Below are 27443 nucleotides of genomic sequence, written 5' to 3'. Positions count from 1 at the left end.
CAATTTTTAAAGCCGTGCTTGTACCATCTGTCTCAGAAATCCTCTCGCTGCGTTTCCAAAGCCGTGATTGTACCATTTGAATCGCGCCTCGGACAGCAGGCGACACGAGTTCCGCCCGACCGCGATGAGGCGAAGCTATGGTGGCGCCGGCGTGCGGGATAATGTCATCACTCGGCGAGGTTCTCATGCACATGTTCGCCCATCCATCCACCAGATTAAACAGCTTCGCAGTTAAAACGTGGATGCGTATATCTTGACTTCCCTCAAATGTTGAAGAAAGGCGAACGTTCAGTCACCCCTGCTACGTAAATGTCTCTTTTAGATTCCCCAAGCTCTCACGTTCTTCCTTTCTTGTATTCCTATTTCCACGGTAAAAACGGTGGAGGTTTGATCAAGCCAATTCAAATTTGCTCACGTTCCACAACCCGTCTTCCGTCTACTGGAAATTTGTGGTGTGTTAGATTTTTAATTGATGTCACGATGTTTGAGCTCGCGCGAGCGCTTTTAGTACTCTTTCGTGAAAATATCATTTTTGTTGCGTTTCTTTCTGTCACAAATGGTACAGCCAGGTATTTCAACCTTACGCACATTTAAAGTACAAGTTATAGATTCATTCTTTGGCAAAAATATGCCTAATCCTTCTTGTTGCTAAGCGACATCACACGATGTGAAGTGTACTTGAAGATATCGTGATTTGGAGAAGCTTTTTTTATAGGAACGTTTTAGTGAAGACATTTGCAAGTGTTAGCCGGGTGGCTATATCAAAGGACCTGCAGACGCGGCACACAAAAAATAGACTAAATTTGTTGGCTTGAGATAGCTATAGAAGTGTTATCTCCTTTAACGCAGCGCTCGTGCTGACTAAAACAACGTGTCAATTCCGAGGGCACCATGCATTTTTTCTCTGCAGAATTGATGACAAGGAGGGTATGATGATGATGATGGTTGCATTTTAATGGCGCAAGGCCAACTGGGGCAAAGAGCGCCAAAAAAAACAAGGAGGGTATCAGAGAATACCCAAAGAAAGCGAGAGTTCTTACCTGTTTTAGAGAATCATGTTCTGTCCTAGAATTTTGTGACTCTGCTCTGCTCTGCTCTTACTCTCGTCATTTATGACGCGATTTGCTGGCGTAAACTACTATTTCACTCGTGTCATGAGTAATAATGTCCCCTTGAAGTAGAGTTCAGAATGTGAAACACTTTTGCGCAAAATGAATCATCACTGGACGGCGGCGGCCCTATTTCTTCATTCCGATGCTGCATCCCCTACGCGGATGCCGGCCGCATGCCTATTGAGGCTGTGCTCGTCAAGCGCCAAACTGATGTATAGCAGGTAACTTCATACGCACGTCGCAGCCAGACTAACTCAGAATGGAAATGCACGTTGACCAAGCAATAGTGTCTCGTGGTTGTTTTTGCCGCGTAGACATTTAGCTCATGTTTATCTTTATGAGAATCTTTTTCCGTCACAGCTAATCACTATTCCTTAAGCTGGCTTGTGCACCTTCGAGTTCCTTGGGAGCACGGAGCGCGGTCGGCACTGCGCGTAGAAGCATCAGGTTAGGTGCTTTTTTCAAAAAAGGGACGCACGCACTCATGTGATTGCCTTTCTCGGCTGCCGTTAGAGTAATCGCGTGTTGACATCAAATCCTTTGGCGAGTGTATGGCTTTCGTTTCAACGTCCTGCGTGACAATGAGGTTTTCCGGGCAAAACCTGCTTGGAGCTCGGGCTATATGCTTCTGATGTCATCGCAGTCACATGTCGTCCCAGTATCATGTAGTTACAGTACTAAAACACCCGGACACTCGTTTTCTAGTGCCTTTCGCTAGAACATTTATTCTTAGTGGGGAAAAAACACCGCGCCATCTTCTCTAACGTGAAAGCTGTGGAGGGGCGAAGCATTCAGTGTATAAGTGTATTCTTGACGCCATAGAGTTTCTGGTCACGGAGATGAAACCTTAAAAGGGTAGAAGTATACACGAGACTTACAGCTTTGCTGTAAGTCTCGTGTCTTTGAAGCACTAAGCATTCTAGCGCGAGCAGTTTGAAAAGCAGTATCCCGGTGTGTCCTCTTAGTACGCGTTTTTACAACGGAGATTATACGTTCTTGAGCGAGGAGTTGGGAAACGAGTGTCACTGTGTGTTCTTTTAGGACGCGTTACATTCAAGCACGAGAACTTGGAAGACGAGTGTCGCGGTGTTTAACTACCAGGATTACATAGTACTACTACGAAATGAGATGACGACGACGACAACAACGAGCCCCTAATGGGATTCGCCCCTAAAAGGCCTACTAAAGAAACACACCCGGACACTCGTTTTACGACGCCTTGCGCTAGAGCGCTTTGTTCTTCTAATTCAGAAAACTTACAAGCCTGAGTACCTCACTCCCTAACGGTGTAATCTCCATTAAAAAAACGACAAAGCTTCAAGAATACACCTATACTCTGCATGCTTCGCCCATCTCCAGGTTTCATGGTAGTGGAAGTGGACCGGTATTTTTAAGACGAAGCGACGTAGAAACAAACCTTGAAGGCGAAGGTTGCCTTAAGAGGCACAACAGACCTATTATTCGTTTCTCTTCCCGCGCTGGATTTCTCGTCAGAGAACATTACTCGAATAATGGTTTCCATCTACTTTTTTTATGCCATGAAGCCTTCAATATACTGTCATCAATGTTATGCATGAAGAAGTTACAACAGGCACCGTGAACCTCGCCCACACTCCCCTCCACTCCCAATAGTGCTCTTACAAGCCGAGCGAGCGAAACACACTTGAACGCAACATCGCCACTTGTACCTCGAGCCAACAGAACAAGCATAAAATGATTGCTCATGTAGGGTCACTCCGTCCGTTGGCTCCCCCATTTCCGTTCTTCACAAGAGTTGGGATTGATTTAGTGGGTCTCTTGCCAGGCTTACCGAGTGAGCACAGAATCACTGAGATGTTGAGCCACTTCTCGCGCGAAACCGATAAGATTTCTCCTTAAACCATGGGCAACTTCTTCGGTCTTTTTCCTAAGATTGGTGAGCATAGCATAAGACCGAATGGTACGCGTGCTATGTCGACATATTTTGGCAATGTCTTAGGCAGTAAATTTAGAGTCGTTGCAATCGGTCGTGTGTTCTGGGGCCGTAAACGATATATTTTTTTGAGAACTTCGGTCTGCTTTCGTAATTTGAGGGAAAGCCTAGCGATCATCGCAGATTGTTTTATTACTAGAGTGTGTTAGAGTCTTTCTTTGAATTGTTTACTCTTTTGACGCTAAATACTTTCATTGATTGACTGGCCACTACTCGCACAGCATTTTTTACACGGAGACAGCTGTGATTTAAGTAACCTGTTCAACTCATATGCCTTCACCTTGAACTATCACGTGACACAAAACAGGCTGTCTAGTGTTCCATTTACGCAGTGTGACCGATTAGCGCAGGTATAATGCACCTGGGTGTTATGCGTGGTTGGTATAAACGACAAAAGCCGTTTAAAACATGGCTTAAGATTATAGACCTGATATCTTGAATACGCATTATTCCTGACAAAAAAGAGTCGCGTGCCGAACTATTATTCTCCACCTCTTTCTCCAGCCCTCCTTCTCTACTCTTTTTACTGTCCCCCCTCTCGCTTCCGTTCGGCCGCTCGAGGTGTCGGCGAAACGCCAGACAGTTACCGGCCTCTATCTCCCCTTCCCTCACCTCCAACAACCACTTCCTCCTCCTCCTCCTGGATCAGTTAATAGAAAGTACCATTTCTAAGATGAAACCTTATTCTTGGAAATGCATTTGGAGTAAAAACCTAGCCAAAAGCACGATTTTCGATATCGGTGGGGAAGATTTGTGCGTGTATGCATGTTAAATATTGAACACGGCCATAAACGCCCGAACGCCATAAAAATAGAACGCACCTGCGTCTAACGACAACGATGGCTGACCCGCTCGGTTTTGTCGTGCAGGATTCGTTCTCTGTCGTTGACGATGCAGCGATTCAAAAACTTTTGGTGACGGGACCGTCGGCATCCGTCCGAGCAAAAAATCTTCGCATTAAAGTCAACCTGATTTCACCGTTCCGGGACAGCGTAGCCGGATAAATATCGGCTTCCCAGCGCGATTGAATAACTAATTGAAGCGCAACAAACAGCCCAATTAGAACGGCTATCTAAAAGCAAAACGGGAAGACACATTCTGCAGTCCCTAGGAATCAGAAGTGGAAGTTTCCTCCCAAATGAAGTTGACCTCCCACACGAATGGCGAAAATACATTCGCATCCGGCCACTAGAAAGGAATATGCATCCAGAGCTAAATGTGGAAAGAAGACAAGCTAGAGTCCGAGCCCTTGATAAACGTTTCCGAACCCATTGTGAGCCACGGGAGATTGTCTACGTTGACGCAGCCTACTACTACAACGGCGGCTCTTGTCAGAACGCATTGGCAATCGCAGTCGTCAGCAATGACGGCGTCACGGTGACGTCAGCATCTACGCCGGCCAAACATCCCACGGAGGGACAGGAAATGGCTATAACTCTTGCTATAAATTCTACCCGCGCAACCACAATCATAAGTGACTCGAAGTGCGCCATTCTTAACTTCTCGAAAGGCAGGATCTCCCCCGCAGCAGCCTCGTTGTTAGAGAAGTCCCCTAACCAAAGAAAAATACTTTTGATATGGACTCCGGCCCACTGCGGCCTACAGGGGAATGAACTGGCCCACGCAACCGCTCGAGCTCTGGTCAACCGAGCTGTGTTGCCTATGACACCACCACAACCACCATCATCCCCACACAAGACGTCGCAGGAAAGCCAAGAACAAGCACACGTTATGAGATCTCACAAAGACAGGCTAGTCACATACAGGGATATAATAAATCGCTACAGGTTATCCAGCTGCACATATCCACCGGCCCACCACACTCTTTCCAAGAAAGAGGCAGTCACGTGGCGACGGTTGCCGACGAACACTTTTAAGAGCCCTGTTTCCCTCAACCGCTGCTACCCAGACCTTTACTCAAACCTCTGCACTTTATGCAACAGCAGAGCCGACCTAATATGGTCCTGCCATAAGCTCCAAAAAATACGAATGGCTATATTGCAAATCCGATGTAGATACATTTAGAAGCTACAAAATTAAGACTGCATAACAATGGGAGACTTTTCTGCTCAGCTCCACACCGGAGGCACAACTGACAGCAGTCCGGATGGCCGAAGCCGCCGCGAGGATCCAATGAATCCTGGCTGACGGATGAAGGAGGGAGACCGTTTAAGTCGTGTACCCTTCAGAACCCATCTCGGGCATCAAATAAAGTGATCTCTCTCTCTCTCTCTCTCTCTCTCTCTCTCCTAGCGCGAGATACTCCCGCTCGATTCTGACTACGGCACACGTTGCTTCGTGAGGCCTTTCATGTGCCTTTTCTTACCATGAGCATTGTTTTGTGAAGCATTTATTGTTTGACTGAAATTTTATTTATTTTATTGCACAACAACATGCGGAGGAACAGTTTTGGACTCAAGGGCTAAAGGCTAGTTTCGGGTTAAACCCTTTGTGTAGGTTTGCTTTGCTGCAGTGCGTTTTTGTGACAGCGCCGACGCCATTAATGAACACTAGAAGCTTCGCTTTAAAATCTGCAAAACTTTCCAGATGCGTACCATTCCTATGCGACTTGTCTTCATTGTGAGCTCTGGCAACCACATTTTGCTCGAACTAGTCAGAGGCATTGGATAATTTCAATGTTTTTATCGTTGATTTTTCTTTTCTTTTCGCAAATTACGTAAGTGTGTATCGCTATAGCGACTAGGCACCTTCACTTGTCAAACTATGTATTTTTACCGCATATGTAAAGTGTTCTGCAGAATTGGTCTGTTCTGGCAATTTTTATGTTTGTGCTTCCGATGTGGTTTTCCGGGCTCTTGTACTTTAGTCTTTATTTTCGGAAATGCCTAAGATGAATATATTTATTTGGTTAGCATTTGATATGTCAAATTTTATTTTTTGATGCTTTGCTTACTTTTCGGGCATTTCAGAAGTCTAATCAAATATCTCCAGTTACACTACTAAAACGAAATAATAAATGTGCTCTACCAAAAGTGTTGCATTTTAGTCTAAATGAATGTCTCCACAAAGCGTGCCATTTTCGCGATTCATGTATTTGTATTTCCAATATTTTTTAGTATTTTGTATACCCCTTGTTTTCAGGGGTAAATCCACATCCACATATCTTTAATTGGTCACTTCGTTTTGTAAGTCTGTTATCTTTTATATTTTATTTTTAAAAATTTCGTTCAACCAATTGTCTCTATTATGACAATAAAATATCTTCCACTAAATATGAATATTGGTAAAAATGCACAGCGGTAAAAATTTGCTTATTGTCGACATTTTTCATTCGAATTATACCATTTTTTTCGGGGTTTTCATTAAATTGTTATTTTGGTGGGGGACGGGCACATGTCTAAAATGTATACATCGGATTCCATAGGTTAATATTTCTTATATTTCTTAGTTTTGTAATATGTCAGCTTTTCAAAATTCTGTAGGCGAATCATCACCGTTTATTCCGTGTGTAAAATTAATGTGCTACTTCCACCAAATGTGCCTTTTTATGAAAATGAAGCGCGTCCCACGGTTTGTCCATTTTGCTGTTTTTTAAAACTACTGACCATGTACTTTTTGAGGCTTTTTAAAGATAAATCTTGTTTTTTTCAGGAGATGTATCAGGCATATATTTTTGATTTCGTCAGTTCATTGCTCGAAATATTTTTTTTTATATTTTACAATCTTTCTGTTTTCCACACCCTGTTCCATGGATTATCTCCATGTACACTATTGTACCATTTATTGTGCTAATTCCACCAAATGCCGACTTTTGTAGAAACGCAGACCAGTGCACGTTGTGCCCAATTGTGTATATTGTCCCGAAGCCAAAGACGACGCAATTGTCTTAAAAGAAAATAGGTTTATTTGAGCGAACTTGTGCTCCCCTAACAACTCAAAGAATACACAGACGGCGAAACAGTAATCAAAAAAGTTACGTGCGTAGTCGAGCGTCGAGAGTCGAATGCCGCGGCATCTGCTCTGCGGGAATTTTTCACTGGGCGCGAGGGTTTCTCGAATATTCGAAGTGTAGTCAGAACACTGTAGATCAACAAAGGTTATTCTAGGCTGGTCACGTAGTTCGGACCACTCTCCCTATCAGAAGAGATAATACATGCGGCACCGAGCGAAAGAACGGAACACACGCCTCCCTTCGCCCGCAGACAACACAGATAACACAGACCGGCGCAGCCGGGCAGCAAAAGCAAAACACAAATAAACAAACCCAATACATGGTTCGCGGCATTGCTATTTCCCACGTTTCCGCGGGCTTTTTTTAATTTACTTTTTTATTTCGGCAGTTACGTTTCGCCACACTTAATTGTGTATTTCTACTATTGTTGTTCCCAAGATTAGGTTCACCAGAGTTTTTTTTTAATTTAGGGTATTACAACAACTAAATACGTTACTTCTGCAAGTTGCGCATTTCTGTGGCAATGCAGGGCGTTGCGCCGTCCTTGGTTGTGTGCACTCGGAATAGAATGAAATCGTTAAAGTTTGCTCACAACATTTCCCTGTATTCTGCCTCACCTCTGTATACTTTGTAAAACCTTTTTTTCGACAACCACCTTCAGACACAACATTGCTCCAGATTACTTGCTATTTTTACTTCGGTGGCCATAATTTGCACAGGATAAAAATAACAGAACCAGTCCTTGCATGTTGAGCCGTCAGGAGAACTTTTCGACGTCTCGAGTGCTTTACACGGTGCCTGTTATGCTTTTCCTTAAAAGTGCCATGATGGCGTGCTAAATCTCCCGTTTCATCACGGCAGCAACGACAAGGATCTGGTGCTGTTTGTATCGCCAGTTGAGTAACAGGCGGCGAAGGAACGGTCTGGTGCTGTGAACGAACTTATGGTTTGATGATGACGTAGTACCAGTGCCAATATGGCTGCTATATTGCGGTCATCACTCAAGAGTACAAGACCATTACTGGAGCAACCATACCACAGTTTTAAGACCTATGTAACTATTTCGGGGTACACTATCTTTCAATAAATACTTATTTGAAAAACTGACCTATCGGATAAATATTGATATGGGCCCATACTTACCCTCCGTGTCCTCTCAAAGCTGCTGTATGAAGACAGTTCATTCCATATTTGTTGGGTATAGTTAAGTCCACGTTTGGAAGCTTGAAGAGTTCATCTACGATTTCTGAATTCATTTTGACAATAGCAACATGGACAGGGGTGTTTCCAGAGTTGTCCTGCGTACGATAACAAAGCGTTGGATATTTTGAAGTAAAATAGTGCTTTATGTGCCTAGTTGGCCATACCTGAAATGCACAATTTCCTGGATTATTCGTCTTCCCAGCACACTTGTACACACAAAAACTCTCGGGCCATCACCACTAACGAGAAACATGGGGAGGGGCGAAGCATACAGTGTATAAGTGTATTCAAAGATAGTAAGTTTCTGAGCTGCCAGATGGCGCGTGCTGACGCGGCTCCGGAGAAGCGCCGGTGGTAGGACCAATCGCGCACTTGTTGATGCGGCGGCGCCCTCTCTTGCTTTGAACGGGATTTAACCAATTTTCATGCCCTATCTCCCGCAGAATTCCCGCGTCCATCTGCCCCAGAATGGCCGGGGGACTCGTCCTCGGTGATTAACGAAGTATGCCTTCGATTGCTTCCACCGACCACCCGAACCCATAAGGCCAAGCGTCGAGAGCAGGTGGGTATCTTAGTGTAACACAAATTACAACCCGTATACAAACAGCTTCCGCTTTCGCTTAGCCGAGAGAAAGGGTTCTACAAATCTTTAAATTATGTAAGTTCGTTTTGAACGGTTTTATCTATTGCGCACTTTTCTTTCAGTACACATTACGTTCTAGCGCGAGCCGTGAAAAACGAGTGTCCTGGTGTTTTAGTACAGCGAATACATGAGACGACGACGACAGGAGACGCCGACCGCTCTAGCCCCCAATGGGCTACTCCCCTGAAATACTCAGTAAATGATGGTTCGTTGTTGTTCTTTGTTGTTGAAGATGATGATCTGCGTTGGTGTCTGATGGTTGTGGCACTGATGACACGACGAAGATGGTTGATGGAGGGTTTTTCAAAACTGTATATTTACACGGAAGACATATACAGGATATTTACAGACTGAGTTGACAAAGTAAGAAATAAAGTGGGAATCCTGGTCAGCTAAGACTTTGTGCACGCAGCACCCCCGTCAGCGACGGACCCTGACCTAAGAATACCCAAGTGGTGAGATCCTCCCTAGCCTGACCTGGCTAGCCCGGCAATACACCGGCGGTGCATAGCACATTAAAACCCTGAGGATTCGACCCCGAGACCTCGTGTCTCGTGGTTTTAATGGGTTACTTAGGCCCCACCCCCCATACCCAGGCCAATCGGTATCTCCTGGGCACCTGATTGGATGGATTAGTAAATCCGGGCCTAAACCGCGGTGGGCAACGCCCCCCGCAACCCTCCAACGCTGGTCACTCCCTCCCACCAGAAAAACAAGGAAGAGATCAAAAGTAAACCAAACAAATACGACAAACACTCAGGCACCCGGGAAAACACGTGCAAGCGCCCGGGGCAAGCATTTACGCACGCGGCTTGCGTTGCCCGTTCCCACGCCTGCACTTTACGCGTAACGCCTTGTCCAAAGTTGGACAGCTACTCAAGCCAGCCGAAATCCATAAACATCCGTCTTAACGACCCGGCGCGTTCCCAAGATTCTCCGCTGTTGACAGGCGATGCCCCGTTAATTGGACCGTGGGCCAGAAACAGCGCGTAGGGACAAAAGGACACGGCGGCCGGCTCAGGCGTCGCCTCTGCCGCGCCCATCCAGCGCCGCAACGCGCGCACCCTCACACGCCTCCGCTCCGCGGGCGCACTGGCCAACAAAAGGAAAGCTATCGCCATAAATCGGCCACTGTCTAACCACAGTTGACAGCTCCACGCTCCCCGTCTCCAGCCGCTCGACGGACCTAATGGTTTTACAACCTGCTAATGGCTAAACGCGCGCGCAGGCGGCCCCCGAAGCATCCGACCCACGCTTTCCCACGCTCGCACTGTGCTTTCCAACACACTGTTCAAAACAATGTCGCAGCCCAGTTGAGGCTCAAGACAATTCGTCTCCGCGCAGTCGGCATGATCCAAAGGCCGTTCGCTCTTAGCAAGCTGGCTGCTATAAAGTCATTCATGCGCCCTTCAGGGAACCGCCGCTTCCCACGCGTTCGACTTTGCAGCGTCGCTGACGCCTGGAACCCTTACATACTCCTAGCCACGCCACTTTTCCCGTTATTGGTAGTGACACAGAAAACGAGCACAGCCCTTCAATGTACACTGATCTAATCAGAGAAACACGCCGTGGTAGCGATAATACATACCTCTAACACACCGTAATCCACACACGCACGCGCACAAAAACACTCTTTAATACTTGCAGATACTTTTGTTTTTGAACAAATGTTGTTGGCTGTACATCTTACCCCAAGACGGCGCAACGGCTCCGATAAAGGACACCAAAAAGCAGTGAACAACCATCCGGTTTTCTAAGAATTCAACACCTAGAAACTGCCGGTGTTTGGTAGGATATGGTCCGCATAACAAACGTCGCAATTAACGCGGCCGTTTTTATGGTTCATCCATTACATATTACTCCGCGTGATGAAACACCAACATCTCTCACACATAGATAGAACGTGACTTGCAACGAATGGAACTAAAAATTACCTATAGCTGAAAAAAGAAAATGCAAGCCAGTGAATGCTACAACATTACAGATTTCGCAGGAACATTTATAATACTCTAGCGATTCAGTGGACGTACGCATCTCCTACGCTACGATAACTCGGCGACTGTAGCTGCTCAAAATGGAGGAAGTGAATTTGGTGGTGCGTTCGACTTCGGCACGTGGTGTTGGGAAACGTACTGAGTTGTACAGAAGTAATTTTAGCCTGCTACAATATTTACCACGATAAAATAATACATTAATGCGTAAGCACGTACTGTACAGGTTGCAACGCACGTTTGCGTTGGTAGCGCTTGTGTACGGTTAACAAGGGCGACTCCTGAAGCATGTCCGGCATAGTAATGAAGACACAAAGAAATAATACTCAAAGACGAATTATTGCGACGATAATGAAGGCATATAGTCGCTCCAAGAAACAGGTATCACCGCAGCCCGCAGGCAGAACCTGGGGCCTTTGTAGGCACTGTGACATGACTGCATACAGAATGAGCGGTCTACCGTCAGTGCGACACTTTTTTTCAATTTCATCATTGTGGTATATGCCGCTGCGTCTAGATGCTGGGAATGAATTCTTGGATACGTTTTGCAGACGTTTCTTTATGTGTACTTAAGCAATCTGAGCACGCATATTTCAAAAGTGGCAGCTAAACGAGTACCAAAATGGGTTTACGCCTATGGTCGTCTTTCTTTAGCGTGCAGGTGTAATGTTTTCATGAAGCATCCACTCAAACATTGGCCACCGATCTGATCACTTTGCTGCAAATCCGGCCAAAACGATAGTTTTTTGCCGAACATAGCATTAAATACCGCTCTCCTCTTTCCCGCTCATTTCGTACACATTTACCCTCACGTCTCGCCTCTCTCACTATAAACACGTAGAGCATTGATAAATCAATCTGTTTTTACCGCGTTTTAGGGCTCGCACGCCATATGCTAGAACCTCTTGTTACTGTTGGCACGAGCAGTTCTTCTATTGGAGGTCAAAACACTGTTTGCAACACGCATTTTTCATTTACTGTCGCAAACTTTGGTCTACTAAACGTTATTCAAGATGCAACACCCCAAGAAACGTTTGCCGGCTGTTTTATTGTCTGATGTTTTTGCCACATAAATGTGCGGGCTGGCGGTTTCAGGAAAAAGTCTTTAATGCAAGCCATGTGAGCAGATGACTACATTGTCTGGGATTTCTTGACAAAGGTTTAGCCAACCGTTGTAGAGCCAAATGCAAGAAAGAAGCCTTAATCGCCCATTCGAGAATATTTGATAAGTCGGTCACTGAGCGTGACTGGCGCGAGTTTCATGAAAACGACACCATCCTATCTTTACATAGCTCTTGTGTACATATTTAGGAATTGTAACTCGCAGTCCTCTCGGGTGATAAATACAAAACAACGAAACGTGAGCAATGCTTTGATGACTTGAGAAATATTACCTACAAATAGAGAAAAGGACCTTTTTTGTCTCAATCTAACACGCCCTTAGGTATTTAGCCTTGAGAATCAAATTCAAACAAGTAAGCAGAACATTGAATGCCATGACTCGTCTCGCTAAGCGTAAACAGATGCAGCACAAGTTTAATAATGCTTGCATGGAGTGTAAAGACGTGGTCGCCAATACGTGACCTTATAGGTGAACGCATACATATTAAACGCCTTGACTGCCATCTCTGGTATTTCTCTTCGGACGAACAAAGCGCTGTCACTCAATTTAACAATAACTTTTCATGTTTCTTCTGGTAAATCGCCTGCTGCTCCAAGCACGTGCACTACGCCGGAAAGCATACCGAATTCCTTGCATCTTTGTCAAACACTTGCGCCTTTTTCACCTGTTCTGCACAACATTAAACACTTTATGCACTTATCTCTTCTCAAAATTCTGTTAAATGCTGTGGCCTATAGGAAACTTGGGCATGGGGTCACAGGATATAGGTATTGTCCCTACGCAGAATAAATAATGATAATTTATTTCTCATGTGTCCGTTAAGGAACAGAAATAACGATTTAAATGTTGAGCCTAACAGTGATGTGTTCAAAACTCCCTGCTTGTAAAACTTTGATTTTTTGCTGGGCTATGGTATTACTATATAACATTTCAGAACAAATAATTTGTAACTATTGTATATCTGTACGCGTTCTCTCCAACCAAAAACGTCTTACTGGATTCCCCGGTGCAAAACAAGGTACAGACGCAGGACTAGGCTCTACTACGTTCCGGCTGCGTTCAACCAACTTCGTGGCGACATTCTGAGAATAAATTCGCGATAATAAATTTTAATTTTTATAATAGGTATTGAATGTAATACCAGCATTGCCCAACAGAAGGTTGTGCTATGTCCTGCTTAATCGCGGGACCGACAGGAAGATATACGGACATCGGGAAAGACCAAAGTTTTCGCATTTAAGTAGCCGAAAAAACATTACCGTCTTTTAAAAGCGGTCAAATTCCGCAGCTCCTATAAATTGCACACAGTCAGGGCCGTGTACTCCTGATACATCATTTGCAAGAAAATTTGTCCTCGCACGCTGTATTGGCACATTTTTTGGGCAATTTAACATTAATTTTTTCACAGTTAGTTCAAAAGTAGGAGTTCAATCTGCGCCCTTGACCAGGTTTTCAAATTGAAACTTGGAGATTGCACCAAGTTACATAACAATGAGCTCCCACAACACATCGGTGGGAAGAAGAGGGGTACCTGGCTATCTCTTATTTCGCTTCCCCGAAATATGAATGCGACAAGCTTTCGATAACTTCAAAGTAGCACGATTGAATATTACACATACTCCTGGAAACACACTAATATGCAAATTATGGAGGAGGCGGAATTTCCGCAAGGTATCAACGACTCTGAACTTTGAATCCTTCCTAGCATTTACGTATTTTATCAACACTTGCTAAACTTCATCGTTTATGTGGGCGACAGAGAGCAAAAAAACGTTTTAGCTTCACAAATGAAAGCCACACCGCCGTTGGAATTACTTCCACTGTACACCACACCACGTGTGCGGACAATGTAAACAAGAATGCTTCATATAAAAGCTACAAATGACCTATTTACCTGAATATTGGGGTCCAATAGTTCATGGTGGTTGATCAGTTCGCGCACACAGTTCACGCAGTCGTCTTTGCTGGCGAAGTGCAGGGCTGTGCGACTGTGATTGTTGGTCGCATTGATGTCTGCTCCCCAGCTGAGTAGAAACTTTATTATTTCAGGTTGGTTGCTGCAACACAGACAAAACATTAGACTACGAATTGGACGGTGTACAACTTAACTTGTTATGATTCGTCGGTATAGGTGGCGAGCCAAAAAACCGAATACTAAGGTTGCCTGGACAGGATAGGTCTTAAAATGTGGTAGGTCTAGACAGTTTGCAAATACAGCTCAGATGTTTTGTTTGTTTCAATGATAGCTTAGGGCCCTGAGTTCCACCACCCTCTTCCTTTTCCAGGTTTTGGTATTGCAGGACTTTGATAAAAATATTCGCATCCTCCTTCAGTGAGCACAACCAGTCTGCAGCTGCTTCTGCTGAAGAAGAAGAAGCAGAAGAAGAAGAAGCAGAAGAAGAAGAAGGAGAAGAAGAAGAAGAAGCCCTTCTTTTTAGGAAAATGCTCTTTTTTAAAGTTCATGGCTCTTTCAGGTTGGTGCGCACAGCGCTTCATTTTGCCAAAAAGCGCCGGTGTTGTTGGTATCCGGCCAAGAAAATGTCCGCCGTTGAAATAGGCAATAATTAGAAGAACGCCGTAAGCGGTGGAGTTTGAAGCCAGGTCCTCACAATAGCAGCCCGATGCTCTACCGACTTTCTGATCTCAGCAATTTGTGAGAGGTAGCAGCAAAGTTGTAGTCGTTATTGTTGTTCATCCTTTTCTTGTACCACATGTCCACTTGGGGAGAATATACAAAATCGGGAGCTTTGAGGAGCTAATATTCCTGCTTCAAATATTTTACAAGACTGTGAAATGGAAGCGTACGATTGCAGAATAGGGCATGCTGCGGGACACCTCAGCGTTATGGCACGTGCGTAACACCTGTGCTCACCGGCGCACAGAAACCTATTTCTAAGGAACCTGTGGCATATGACTGGCGCCTGTCAGTCACATGCAAGATACGAATGGCATTTGCCAGTTATATTGACTGGCCTTCGCCACTTTACCTACTGACGTAATTCCCGCAGTAAGAGGAAAAAACTAAAACGAAGAAAAAGGCACGAACACCGTAGAGCAGACGAGCAGCCCGCTGAATTAATTACCGTCAAATGAAAAAGCAACCAAAGTGAAGGAGGAGACACAAATACTATGTAGCACTAAGGAGGTGCTACATAGCATTTATCGCAGTGTTTTACGATTATGTTGAATCGAATTAGTTTTTCTCGCAAAACCATGGCTGTGATGTTGTCTCGATGCTTAAAATAAAACCTGCTCCTATATTCACACCAAGGCGGCTGTGTTCTTCATTGAAGCTTTGACTTTTGTTGATTAAAATTTCATAAAAAAATTGTTATACAATACAGAGCCGGTAGATTTGACTTCTGTATTAATTATGTTCAGTTTGTTTGTTTGTTTGTTTGTTTGTTTGTTTAGGCAGAATACAAGTTCACCGTGCAAGGTAGAATAATTTCAAATCTTCTGCCGAGGCAAACGGGGCAAAAGGCGTTTGAGCCCATTTGATCGAGCCCGATTGGGCTGCCTGACGAGGCCCCGTCCCTGATGCAGCACAACGGCAGCAACAATAGCGACGCAAAATTAACCACCAGTCAATGAAATTATAAACATGCAACAAACCAAATGACATCATAGGCTAACTATATCAACACAAGTGTTGGCTATATAAAACAATGACAAATCACAAAAAATGTATAATTATAACAAATATATGCTACGCAAAAGATAGAGACCATGACACGAGTAGAAAAGTTTAGGAAGAGGAAGTTTTACCCGAACAATACCAAAGCAAACTTTTTTTTCACTTACGGCGGGTACGCAATATAATTTTAACGGTATACCTGAAACAGTATTCAAGGAAACCTTCTCATGACGGCACAAAATACGGCATATAAAGCAGTCGCACGCGAGTCCCGACATTCATTTGCTTGAACGCTTGAATGCCTGGAAGTACAGTCGTTATAGTGTTCACAAAAAATGAAGAAAATGCATTGTTGGGGCGATACAAACATGCTCAATGGGAATAATTTCGTCCGTTTTGGTGGCGAGTTTAATATGTTTTTATCACCTCCCTTTACGACCTGCCAAAATTTGCAGGGATTGTTGTGCAGCATGGATGGTAGCAAGTGGTGAAAAAAGAACTGCTTTGCCACAGACAGTGCACGCACGTATTCGTCAGCCACGTTTTTTCAAACCTCCCATCTTTCAGAAGACTTCGAACGCTTAGGTTGGCGGAAAACACGCTTCTTTTTGTCAAGCAAGCGTTTCAATCTTAAGCATGCGTTTCAATATACAGGGCAACGACCATATCGCTGTGGAGCTACATAAAATGCTGGTCGGGATGCCTTCCGGAGCCGCGGGACTCTCCCGCGACATGTAGCCAGTTCGACAACAAAACAACCCCTTCCTCACGGCCGCGTGGACATATGAGGTGTTTTTCGAAATGAGCCAGATCCAGAAACCGAAACTGAGTCGAATAAAACTACACCGACAAGAAAAACGTAGTAACTTTCCCCTAAAAAGGGGCGGCAAGAAAATAGTTGAGATAACGCCTGGAAACGTGTACGCAGATCGTAGGTCGTATCGAAAATGAACCAGATCCTGGTGTGTCACGGATCAAAATGCGCCAAATCCATTCGCCCAATAGGCGTTTGCCTTTGGCGTGACTGTTTAAACTGTTTAGTGGGTGTTTCCGGATGTTTTTTTCTTTTTTGCTTTTCGGAGCTCGCTTTTCACGAATTCAGACGGCCATTAGGAGATCGGCAAAATATCTGATTCGAGATGTCAATGACGAAGTGAACGGAAGAAAAAGTGAACGAAATAAAACTGAGCGATTTCAAACAAATATTTAATTTCGTCTCCCGCGTCTCTATGAAATACCTAGAGTTAAATTTATTTTTTTACTCGCATACTTACCATTTTAGCACCTAAATAAATAGACGGCGCTCACGAGCACTGGAAAATCCCCCCCGTCCCTCTGACAGTACCAATTACTCCACTAAAGTAATGAAGCATGAGCAACCTCCTTGTGAAGCGTTTTGCATATTTATGGCAACGCAATGAAGAGCTTGCTTACTTGTGTGCTTTCAGGTGTAACCAAAAAATTATCCTAGGTAAAAATTATCAATTGGTATGGTGCCCAGAGGACTCACCTGCTCTCCTGGTCTAGTTCTAGGGTTCTTGAAACCATCCTAGATATTTATAGTGCCTTTTCCTCCAAAACTCAATCACATCATGCTGGGTAGCCAATTTAAATAACGTTTTCATAATACTGCCGCATTAACTTGAGCGTTTCAGCTCAATATGAGCCAGATTCAAAGTTATCAGCCTAATATAGCTCAAATTAACGGTATAATTTTTAATCACATGTGGCCGTAAACTTTCGCTAGATGACATGTAAAATATATCATATAATAGCTCTGACGGCGTTGCATTTAGGTCCGGTAAAAAACTTCGGCTTCTTTTATGAATTTCGTGTTAAATGGATCTGGCACATTGCCGAGGTTTCGCCTGCCAGGACGCCATGGCGACAGGGGGGCGGGCGTAGAAGTGGTCCCGGGGGACGGGGAGTGAAATAATTGAGGGGCTTCCTGGCCAAACAATGGCAAAACTTCACGTGCCGGCCTTGGCCCGCGGGGCGAAGGTCGTGGCACCCAAATTCTTATGAACTGTTTCGCTCAGCCTAGCCACCGCTCGTGGTATTCGTATGAAGCCGTGTTTTTTTTCGTTCTTGTGGGGTGGGGAAGAAGCGACCGGCTGGGGGCGCGGGAGCGTGGGGTTGAGAGCCCGGCGTCGACGAGTGAGGTGGTCCGGCGTTTGGGATGAAGAAACCGGCATGTGGCCGAAAGCGTTGCAACTGAGGTGCGCAACTTTGGCTGTGTGTTGTAAAAAAAGCCAGTGTGTGGTTGGAGAATAAACAGCAATACAGCCTTCGTCCTGCAACGAGCCTCATGTCCCCTCACGGGTTGTCATGAACCCGAGGAAAACGTGACTCTCATTTCGAAAAAAATGCCTCAAATATACCATCGGTGAGGGAAGCGGACACGTTAAGTAAAACAAGAAGCAGCAAGGCAGGGTGCAACCAGTGCAGACCAAGCAAGGTGCGTTCGGAGAACGTATATGGTGGTCACTAGGTCACGGTCAAAAAAGCCGAATTGTTTGTTTGAGGCAGGACGCTGCATTGCTCGCTTGGGCGCCGCCGCGCATCCAAACATCTTAAGAGGCATCTACCCCTTTGTGGAGGACGACGTGCCCGTGTCTGTCTTGGGGGCCGCAGCAGTACAATTACCACCGGGATTGAACCTTAAAATAACTGTTATGTTGATAGAGTTTGTGAACTGATAATAGGTTATTCTCTCTTCTAGGCTAGGATATGCTCCAACGTATTACCGAATCCTTGTCGAGGATGGCCAATCTCCACCCGCATACGGCAAAACCCACTCACGCAGTGTTTCGGTAGAGCTTTTCGGCCATTAACGACCAATGGAGCGACTTGGACTTTCAATGTCAACCCCAGTGCTACTTTTGTTAGATGCCGTAACACAAGGATTCACACACCCAGAAATGGTTACAGCTGTCCATGCATACGTCTCAGTGACAAGGTGCCTAAGCTGCTACCTGATCTTTGCAAGCGCGTATCAGCCGTACTTAACTTTGGCTTTCCATTACATTCCAACTTCTCGCATTGTGCGAGCTTTTCTTTTACCAATTGATGAATTTGTTTGTTCACTTCATTACACACAAATTTTTGATGCCACATTATGGTGTTAATAAAAGGTCAGAATAGTTTCTAAAGCTACGAACCCTGCCCAATCCCCCAAGTGAGTATGTCCCCGATGAAAAGCAACAAACATATTCTAGCATCCCTGCTCCTTACGGCACACAACCGCAATGCCTGGTGGGTTAGGGCAGGAAGCTGCGGAATAGTGGCGACTTCAGACGAACACCCATTCTATAAATGATGAGCATCATCTTCCACACCCAACCCTTTTCCTCCTTTGCTTACTATGCTCAGATTGGCTGGCAGTACCTGATTGTATCAAAGCGGCAGCCAACGCACCTGCGGTTTGCTGCCGTCACTAAACGCTCCTTCGATTAGTCAGAACGTGCCACATCTAGCTTAAACCCGAGTACTTAGCCCAACTTGCAGCATAGGTGGGAACTGTAAGGCGAGGCCAAAAAGGCCGGACTAGGGTGTTTTCAGAACCGCGAAACCAATACAATCAGTTTCTTTCAGATCACTAGAAACGCACTCTCCACGTCTCATTAGAAAAACGGCACCAAACCTCTAAGGGTGCTCTTCATTTATTAGCCCATAATGTTTATGCTGTGGGCCTCAAGCACCGACCTTTTATTTGGCGTTGTTAATGCAGTTACGTCTATGGCGTTGAAAATGGTTTGTGTTTGCGTCAGGCGTTGCTGCCTAGCCCGTTGCTGGTTACCTGTTTTTAGCGCACATTTCTTGGCAGTAACCACGACGGACGGCGGTGACCGTACCAGCCCAACGTATTGAACCGGAGGCACAGCAGCCCCCTATAAGATCAGGGCGCCAGCAGCAGGAATGCAGAGAAAAGTGCAGAAGAATAGTCAGGAAAGTCAGAGCCCTTAGGATGACAGCAGATTTTAGGAGCGCAGCTCTGACGCGCCAATTTGTGCGTCGAACGCTGTCGGGGTAGGCGTCATCTGTAAGGTAAAGTTATCCGCAGCAGTGGTTCGGCGGCTAAGGCGTTGGCTTGCTGAGCATGAGGACGCGGGTTTGATTCGCGTCCACGGAGGCCGCTTTATCTGATGGAGGCGAAAACCAAAAAGGCCCTGTGTACTGGATTTCGGCGCTCGTTAAAGATACCCAGGTGGTCAAAATTAACCCTGAGCCCTCTACTACGGCGCGCCTCATCGCCTGCGTTGCATCGGCGCGTTAAACCATACAAGCAATCAATCAATCAATCAATGTACGGTAAATTCGGAAGGAGTCTCTGTTCAAACCGTAAAACACAAAGCTGCACATGGGAAGTTTCTCGGCGGCGGCTACGACGTACAGTGGTCTGTGTGCCATAAGTTGGCGCAGCGAAATTGTGCGCTACAGGGGATCGTATTCCGGCTAATTTATGGTCTGCAAACTCCAAATGGATTGCTGGGGCGATATTGCGTGCTGTATAAATTTCTGAAGAAATTTCATCTGGTGGGAAGTTTTAAAGAAGCTGGCAGAGGCCAGGCTTCCGTGAGGCTTATAAAACGTGTCACATTCAGTCGCTGTTTATATTTTCTGGCTCAGAAGCGCAAAGGCGTATTTATGAGTTAATACTATAAAAACACATCTCACTTTTTAGAAGAAAGTGGCAGACAATACTCAATTGTTTTAGCCTATTATATATATTATATATATAGAGCCACAAGATGGACATTGAGCCAACGATGGTACTAGAAAATCTCATATATCGCAGTCTCTATATTTTAGTCTACTTTTATTTCTCTGCATATTTCTATCAACGCGACTGTATTTCAGACAAGCTCGTTTCCGTAAGATCTTATGCTTACTTTGCTAGCTTGTGGAAATGATACCCTTTCAGAAACAATTTTCTTGTTATGGTGCACGCGTTACCATGGTAAAATGTCACGAGATGAGCAAGTTCGGTACACTTACCCGTGTGCTGCATAGTGAAGTGCTCTGTTTCCAATTACGTCTTCGCAATCAATGGGGATTCCTCCCGCAACGCAGTCTTCGACAATGTACTTTAAACCTCTGAAGCACGCCAGGAACAGTGATCTTTCGGTTACCTGCGGAAAACGCTCTTGTTCAGTGCTATAGCTGGATACGACTTGTTAAAAAAAAGTCTCAAAATCGTTTACTACGGTGTTTCTCATAATTTTACGTGAGAATTTTACTCAAACCCCGCTTTATTGGAAAACAATTCAGTAGAAGCGAAGTCGCTACGTATTTACAACAGCCTCTCAGAGGCAATGCCACAAACTGAGCTGCTGGCCATTAAGGCCACTGGAAATCTTGCTGGCGTTGAATCGACATTTTTATTGTTCCTGGTTTCCCTCGGATTTTGTGACTTCTTGGGCCTAAAAATACCTAAGCCAACGAAAAGGCAGTTTTTGGTAGGAATTGAATACTTGCGCTGCAGAAATGTCCCCTTCTTGCTCACGGTATTTCTTTTATAAGCGCGAGCTTATACAGAAACATTTTACCCGTTACGATACCCCTGAGGCTTCCCTGTAGAGGTTCACCCTAACGTTTATGTGGAATTATTTATCATAATATACAAGGCTTGTCGTAAAAATTACTTATGTGGTACTACTAAATACCAACAAAAACATAAGGTTCTGTCATTTTTTCTGCCTCACGGTTGATTGCGTTGAAAGTGGTGCCTTTTGATTGACTTGTTTAAAGGCCTCTTTCTTCATTGGGAACGACCAGAACAGTGCACGACACGAAGGTGAGGCATTTTAAGTAAACGTACACCGTAGAACTTGTCCTGGTGTGTATAAAAGGCTACACTTCGTGCAACCGTTTCCCTTTTTGTCTAAGTATGCAGCACTAAGTATGCAGCACAAGCAATGGGCCGTAAGACAATGCTTTAGTAAGGCACAGCATTTTCTGCAGCCCGTTCTACGGTGCAGACGCTATGCTCGCGAAAGTGTCTGGTTCAAATCAAATGGTGGCGGCAGCAACAGCAACAGCAGCTTCATGACATATGGTCGCCTACTTGCCTTTTAAGCGCAACGTCAAAGCGTTACCGAAGTTCTTTTTGATGCGGCTTCGCAATATTTGAAACGTAATGCTTGGGGGCAGCGCGAATTTCTGCTGAATGTTTCGTTTGGTTAGAAAATTAACAAAATTACCTTTTGATACCTTGAAGAATGTGTATCTATACCAACCTTCACTTCTATGATTTAGCCGGGATATGCTTCGCAAAGCAATCATTTAGGAAACCATTTCATCATGCTGCTCACTGGGAATGGAGGTGCGGAAAGCATGAACATCTACTTTTCCCCAAGCGTCGTAAAAGACGAAATCAAAATATTTCCTGGTACAACTAAAGGTAAGACTAACCTAATGAAGATATAGTAGTCTCACACAAGGACGTTTTTAATATTTAGGAAAAACCCAATGCTAACCGGACCTTCTCATTTCAGTTTCTTGTGTCTATATCAATGCCGCACAGTACCTGGTTACTTGAGTGGTTTAGCAACCGCGACTGAAAGCCACATTTTTGGATTACATGGGCTATAGCGCTTCAGCTTGTGTAGTTTTGGTATATTGTAAAAGCCCCCCAAAAATAGCTAAACTTCACAGAATTAACATCGTGAACACTGATCTTTACAGCAAAGCTGCCTGGAGTTCCCTAATCGTAAGCTTGTTAGAACTCCTCAAAGCCAGAAGAGCGATTTGCACAAGCTGAGACAGGCTGGGCGGTAACCTATGCATTCCACAGGGGCTCCCTTTTTCCACCACTAAAGCATACTTTTGCCCTATCGGTATTGAAAAGCATAAAAACTACTGTCTTTATGTCTTTCTATCTTAATTCCTGACAGATACAATTCTTCTTGACCTTGTTCAGATTGTCCACTGACTTGTCCTCCTTGATCAAAGCGCTGCCTACAAACAGCCTCTTTTTACGAAGAAAGCGTGACTTTTCACGTTACGAAAAATTCAAAAACGGACGCCACATCCGCCCTCGACTATACTCCGTACCTAACAAAACGTGCAAAGCTGTGACGGCGAGATAGCGTGATTGGGCGTTTCTTGCGACGAGGAATGTAGGGTGCCAGGCTGCTCAAAGCAATAAACTTCCAAATACTGTGAACGCAAATATTCTAGTCAGGATCTTGCAAGTGTTATCCTAGCACACTAAGATTACACATGTTTACCGGTGCTTTGAGTACTTTTTTTGCAACAGCAACGGGGAAATGGCGCCTTGCCTCCAAGCAGAATTCTGTGAGACGAGGGCGTATGAAGTTTAAGCAGATGACGCGAACGGTTTCGCCACTCCTGCCATTCCTTTCAGCCACGTGGACGCCATTCTCGGGCGCGCACGTCTGAGCCCCGACAACAGACGGAGTGATACCGTTTGTTTATTTTTTCTGCAGACCACTTGAGTAGCTTCTACGGCATTGCATGCTTGCTCCTGTTGCACGCACCTGCGCTAGGCTATTCCTGCCCCGTTGCGAGGCTTGCTTTCTCGACATCACTGCGCCCGCGTTACCACGCTCCAACCCATGAAAGACTCAACGAAGAACAGTTTTCGGATTAAAGACATTTTTGCAGCCGCTGACACGGGTTCAAAGTTCAGAGTCGCTTCTGAAGATATTCAGTACTTGGAAGATACAAGACTGCGTGAGCAGGCTCGTAGGGTTTTGGCATTCATGTACTGCGTGTAGCGGTAGTTTCGGTGTATGCCATAAGCAAAAACCAACACAGCACGACACTGCCGGACAGTTCCTTAGAACGCGTGCTACAACTGTCCGGCTGCAATTCGGGGAAGAAATTGCGCAGTACGTATTCTCCCCGTGTGTATAGTGTGTAAATACCCTTTTGGTCATAGCCTTTGTCATAGCATTGGCTTTGGCATTCTCATAGCCTTTCCTGGGTTACTCAAACTCAGAAATTGTAGTCCCTCTGTCGGTCTTTCCTTTACTCATAGGCAAAAAGGACCAAAAGGTCGTCGTCTTGGGGACCAACTCGCTTTGCCACAATCACTGCACCCTGTGGTGGCTAAATGTGAGCTGACGAACGGGTAGACCGCCACGCGGTTGGTCTCTTACGATACTCCCGAACGATACTTACGAAGGACGAACTAACTGGAGGGAGTCGCACAAAGCAAAAAAAGCAGCGCTATCAGGCATTGAACAACCGACCCCCTCACTTGTACTCGAGGAATACAATACTTTATCGCAAGGCAACGCGGCCAGACCGGAGAGTTGGTAGAAAAGGTGTACTGAACTGTAAATCGCGCAGTACTGTGCATAACGCGACGATTGATAGCAGCTGGTGTCGGAATGTTTTACCGTGCAGGTGATTGTGACCGCACTTTCCGGTTTGCGCATTGCGCTTTGCTTCCGCTGCGACTATTGCTCAGGTCGATTCTAAGCGGAGCATCACACAAACTCTTTTTCTGGTAAAAAACTGTTATCTGGTCTCCTTCTTCCCACTTGTGGCTAGGCAAATCGGACAACTTATGTCTTTTTGCAAAAGTTTGTTCCGACTGAGTATACTGTTAGTGTTACCTACTTATGTTTAAGGCGATACTTATCGCATGTGAAAGTGGTCGTTGGCGAGAGTGTAAGAATACGAAAACAAACCATATTTTCCTGCATTGGCGTGACCAAATTTGGTGTTGCTTAGCTTGAATTTTTCATGTTGGCGTTGCTACACCATCGGGACTGGGAAAGGCAGCCGGATCCTACAGTAGTTCCATCGTTTGCATAGCTTTGGTGCACAAGGAAATGATATACCGAGGAAATGATAAACTTCAACACGCTTAGCTGTTGTTTAGCTTTGCTGCTAACTACAAAACGCTTAGCGCATTTCGAATATGTAGTTGCTGTCATCAGCAACTACGCGTTTTTTTTTCTTTGTTAAGCATATGCACATTCACTTCGCTTAGGGATCAGCGTTTGCTATTTTCTATGTTTGCCTTCATGTTGACGCTTTTGAAGTCTTTTATTGGCTCTTATTACCTAGCGCGAATGCTACGCTACACAGTGCATTAGCATAAACTCACCAAGAAGCGATTGTCCCTCGCGCTTCTTGTCTCCCTGGCATTACCCGCCACTTTAGTTAGCCTAGGCGCTTTTCGTATAATTATCATTGGTGTTTTCTCCCACCGCACTATGTGAAAGATCCATTGACTGCAATTATTGTGTTTTGCAAATATAAAACTGTCCACAGACTTGAGCGAAATGCAAGAACAACGCCATTAGAAGGGATCAATAACGCCGCAAGGAGACTAACTTTTTTAGCTGCGCGTTTTAGACTGCCCGCTCCGGTATGCCGGCTTGCTCAGTGCAAACGTAGCCAATGCCCTTCGCGGCCAAGCTCGCAACGCATGCGCAATGGCGCCCCCGCTGGCTATCGAAGCGGAGCTGACCGCTAATTGTGGTCAGCTAAAACTCGCTTATTTCTGCTAACCGTAACTCTTAATAAATCGGCGGGGAGGAATATATCGATTGCATTTCTCCACGCAGCACACACTCGACCACAGTTACTCCTGCTGAAGATGAACAGTTGCCAGTGATGACTAACGGCCGTATTTGGTGCCAATTGTGCTCCCTCTTGCCTAGGAATGTTTCCGCCATATGGCTAAAACGTAACAAACTTCTGTAACGAGAAGTTAACATGATCATGGCATATCTAAACCACAAAATCTGGAAATACGCTTCATCCTTGTCAACACCGTTCACAAACACGAAAATATTACATATTTTTCAGGCAGAAACATTGCAACGTAAAAAGCTGATTTTCGTGTCCATACAAATAACAATAGACGTGTGATTGGCGCTTGTGGTAGCAAAATAAAAATAAAAACCTATGGAAATCGACACCAAGGCCCAAGGGCTACCGCACCCGTTTAGGAAGAACTAGGCCTCCTTACAAAGAAACGGATAAAAAATATCGCTCTCTCTCTCTCCACCGCTCTCTCTCTATCTCTCTCTATCTCTCTCTTTGTCTCGCACCAAATTCAGAGAGCACCCCACTAAATTGTAGCATTCTTACGTCGCTTGTTTAGAATGAGTTCTTTAGAGCAAGATTTGGCTATTAATAGCTAAATGTGTTGGGTTATTTTATTTTTTTAAGTTTACGTTTGTTTATTTTCGCCAATGATGCAAACCTGTACTATAACAGCGCTTAGGTGCCTTTACATCGCCAATCATGTATTTTTCCGCAGACGAAATTCGTAGTGCAAGGTTCATTCATTCTCGCTATTCATTTATGGATGTTTCCGTTGTTCCTTTAGGAGCTTTTTTAATGTTTTACTAGTTTTTTTAAAGACGTTTAAAACTTTCCTGTTCTTCAATTCGCAAGTTCATTTTTGTCACATCGCTAATCGTTTTTTTTTTCTGATCTTCTCGTATGATATTATGTCCATTTGCGAACGATGAAAGGGGTTACTTTCGCCAACTTTGCACTTTAGTGGAAATGCAAGTAGTTGTTAGGTTTGGTCACTACCGCAATTTTTTATTTGTATTTCGAACTATAACTTGTGGCCCTGTTTTATTCTCCGGGTTCTGGAGGCGGTTCATAAAGTGTGTATTCCTAATATTATGAGATCATTGTAGTGAATTTTGTTATTTCTTGGTTGTTAAAAATTCTGTTCGACCAATTCCACCCGTTCACGTCATTATAACAAGTGAATGTCTTAGTTCCGCCAGTTATGCGTTTTGTGGCGATGCACACCCGTACACGGTTTGCTCATTCTTGCTGTTTTTAACGTGCAGCTCTTTGGCGGCCGTCTCCGGCCTCAGCCGCGTCGCTATCGTAACCGAGTGACCGGTGGCAACACAGACGAGCGAAAGAAAAAAAGCGGACTATAGAAAGAAAGCAAAAGAGTTGAGTGTCGCGAAATTTGTAGGCGAGGCCGGTTCGCCTAGCGCGAGCCAGTGCTCTCCGAAAGTGTGCGGTGGGGGAGCGGAAGGGAAGTGTGCTGAGCCCACACGAGGCGCTGGACGACGCGACGCTTGGCAAAAACGTGAGGGGGGCTTGCGCGTGACTATGATGTGCCTTCGCTTAAGACGCAGTTTGCGGTCCATTCCTGAGACGCACTTCGCGCCGCCGATGCAGGGGCTCATAACCCACGCGTAGGTGCTGGCTCAGCGCACTGCTGCTGCGGCGCCCACATATTGCGTTAGGGTGCATCGTAATCGCCAGCCAATTTTTTATTCGTATTTGAAACGTTCTTTTGCGGGGTTCCTTGTTTACTCTTTGTTTTTGAAAAAAAATGTAATAATTTTTCTGAATTGTTGAACTTTCAAAAATATCTTCGACCAATCGTCTGCAGTTACGCTATTACAACGATCAAATGCGTTACATCTGCCAGTTGCGCATGTATTATGCGAATGCGGGGCGTTCAGAGGTCCAGGCTTTGGGGTTACCCGGCCAAGAATGCTGTGCATAAAATACGTGTGGAAAACAGTGCTTTCACTGCACCCCACGCCACGGATTTGCAAATCCAATAGTATCGAAGAGTTGCAAAAGATGGTGCGTGTGAAACACAAGACGGGAAAATTTAGTTATCCTTATTTGTCGTTGGAGGAGCGAGGCTCGAGGGTAAAGTGGAAGAGGGGGGGGGGGGGCGGAAACTGGAGAGGTCTTTATGTGGCAGCGGCGGCAAAGGGGTACAGTTGAACAACCTTTGTAGCAAAGTGAGCACATACGCGGCGAATTTTTTTCTCCTTGTAGTACTTACCATTTTTGTAAGTGGGACATCCTAGACATGACCGTTCAAACAAGTACGAACAAGCGCAATAAGCTATATTTGTTCAAAGTAA

The 27443-nt window shown here is 44.9% G+C and overlaps 1 protein-coding gene across 1 annotated transcript in view; it reads right to left on the bottom strand.

Annotated features, from left to right (window-relative positions):
* LOC144147060 (uncharacterized) overlaps positions 1–27443 on the bottom strand; it is a 107974-nt gene that overhangs the window by 58755 nt on the left and 21776 nt on the right. The window contains exons 6-8 of the mRNA XM_077679094.1: positions 20593–20726; positions 13852–14014; positions 8141–8295 (exon numbers count right to left, since the gene is read on the bottom strand). Of these exons, the coding sequence (XP_077535220.1) occupies positions 8141–8295; positions 13852–14014; positions 20593–20726 (452 nt within the window). The remainder of the gene's footprint in view (positions 1–8140; positions 8296–13851; positions 14015–20592; positions 20727–27443) is intronic.

This window comes from Haemaphysalis longicornis, unplaced genomic scaffold (assembly GCF_048455015.1).
Source record: "Haemaphysalis longicornis isolate Haplotype H1 unplaced genomic scaffold, Haemaphysalis longicornis Haplotype H1 scaffold_7, whole genome shotgun sequence".
Taxonomy (NCBI): Eukaryota; Metazoa; Arthropoda; class Arachnida; order Ixodida; family Ixodidae; genus Haemaphysalis; species Haemaphysalis longicornis.
Note: the sequence above shows the minus strand (reverse complement) of the source record. Positions and strands in the feature narration are given on the sequence as shown.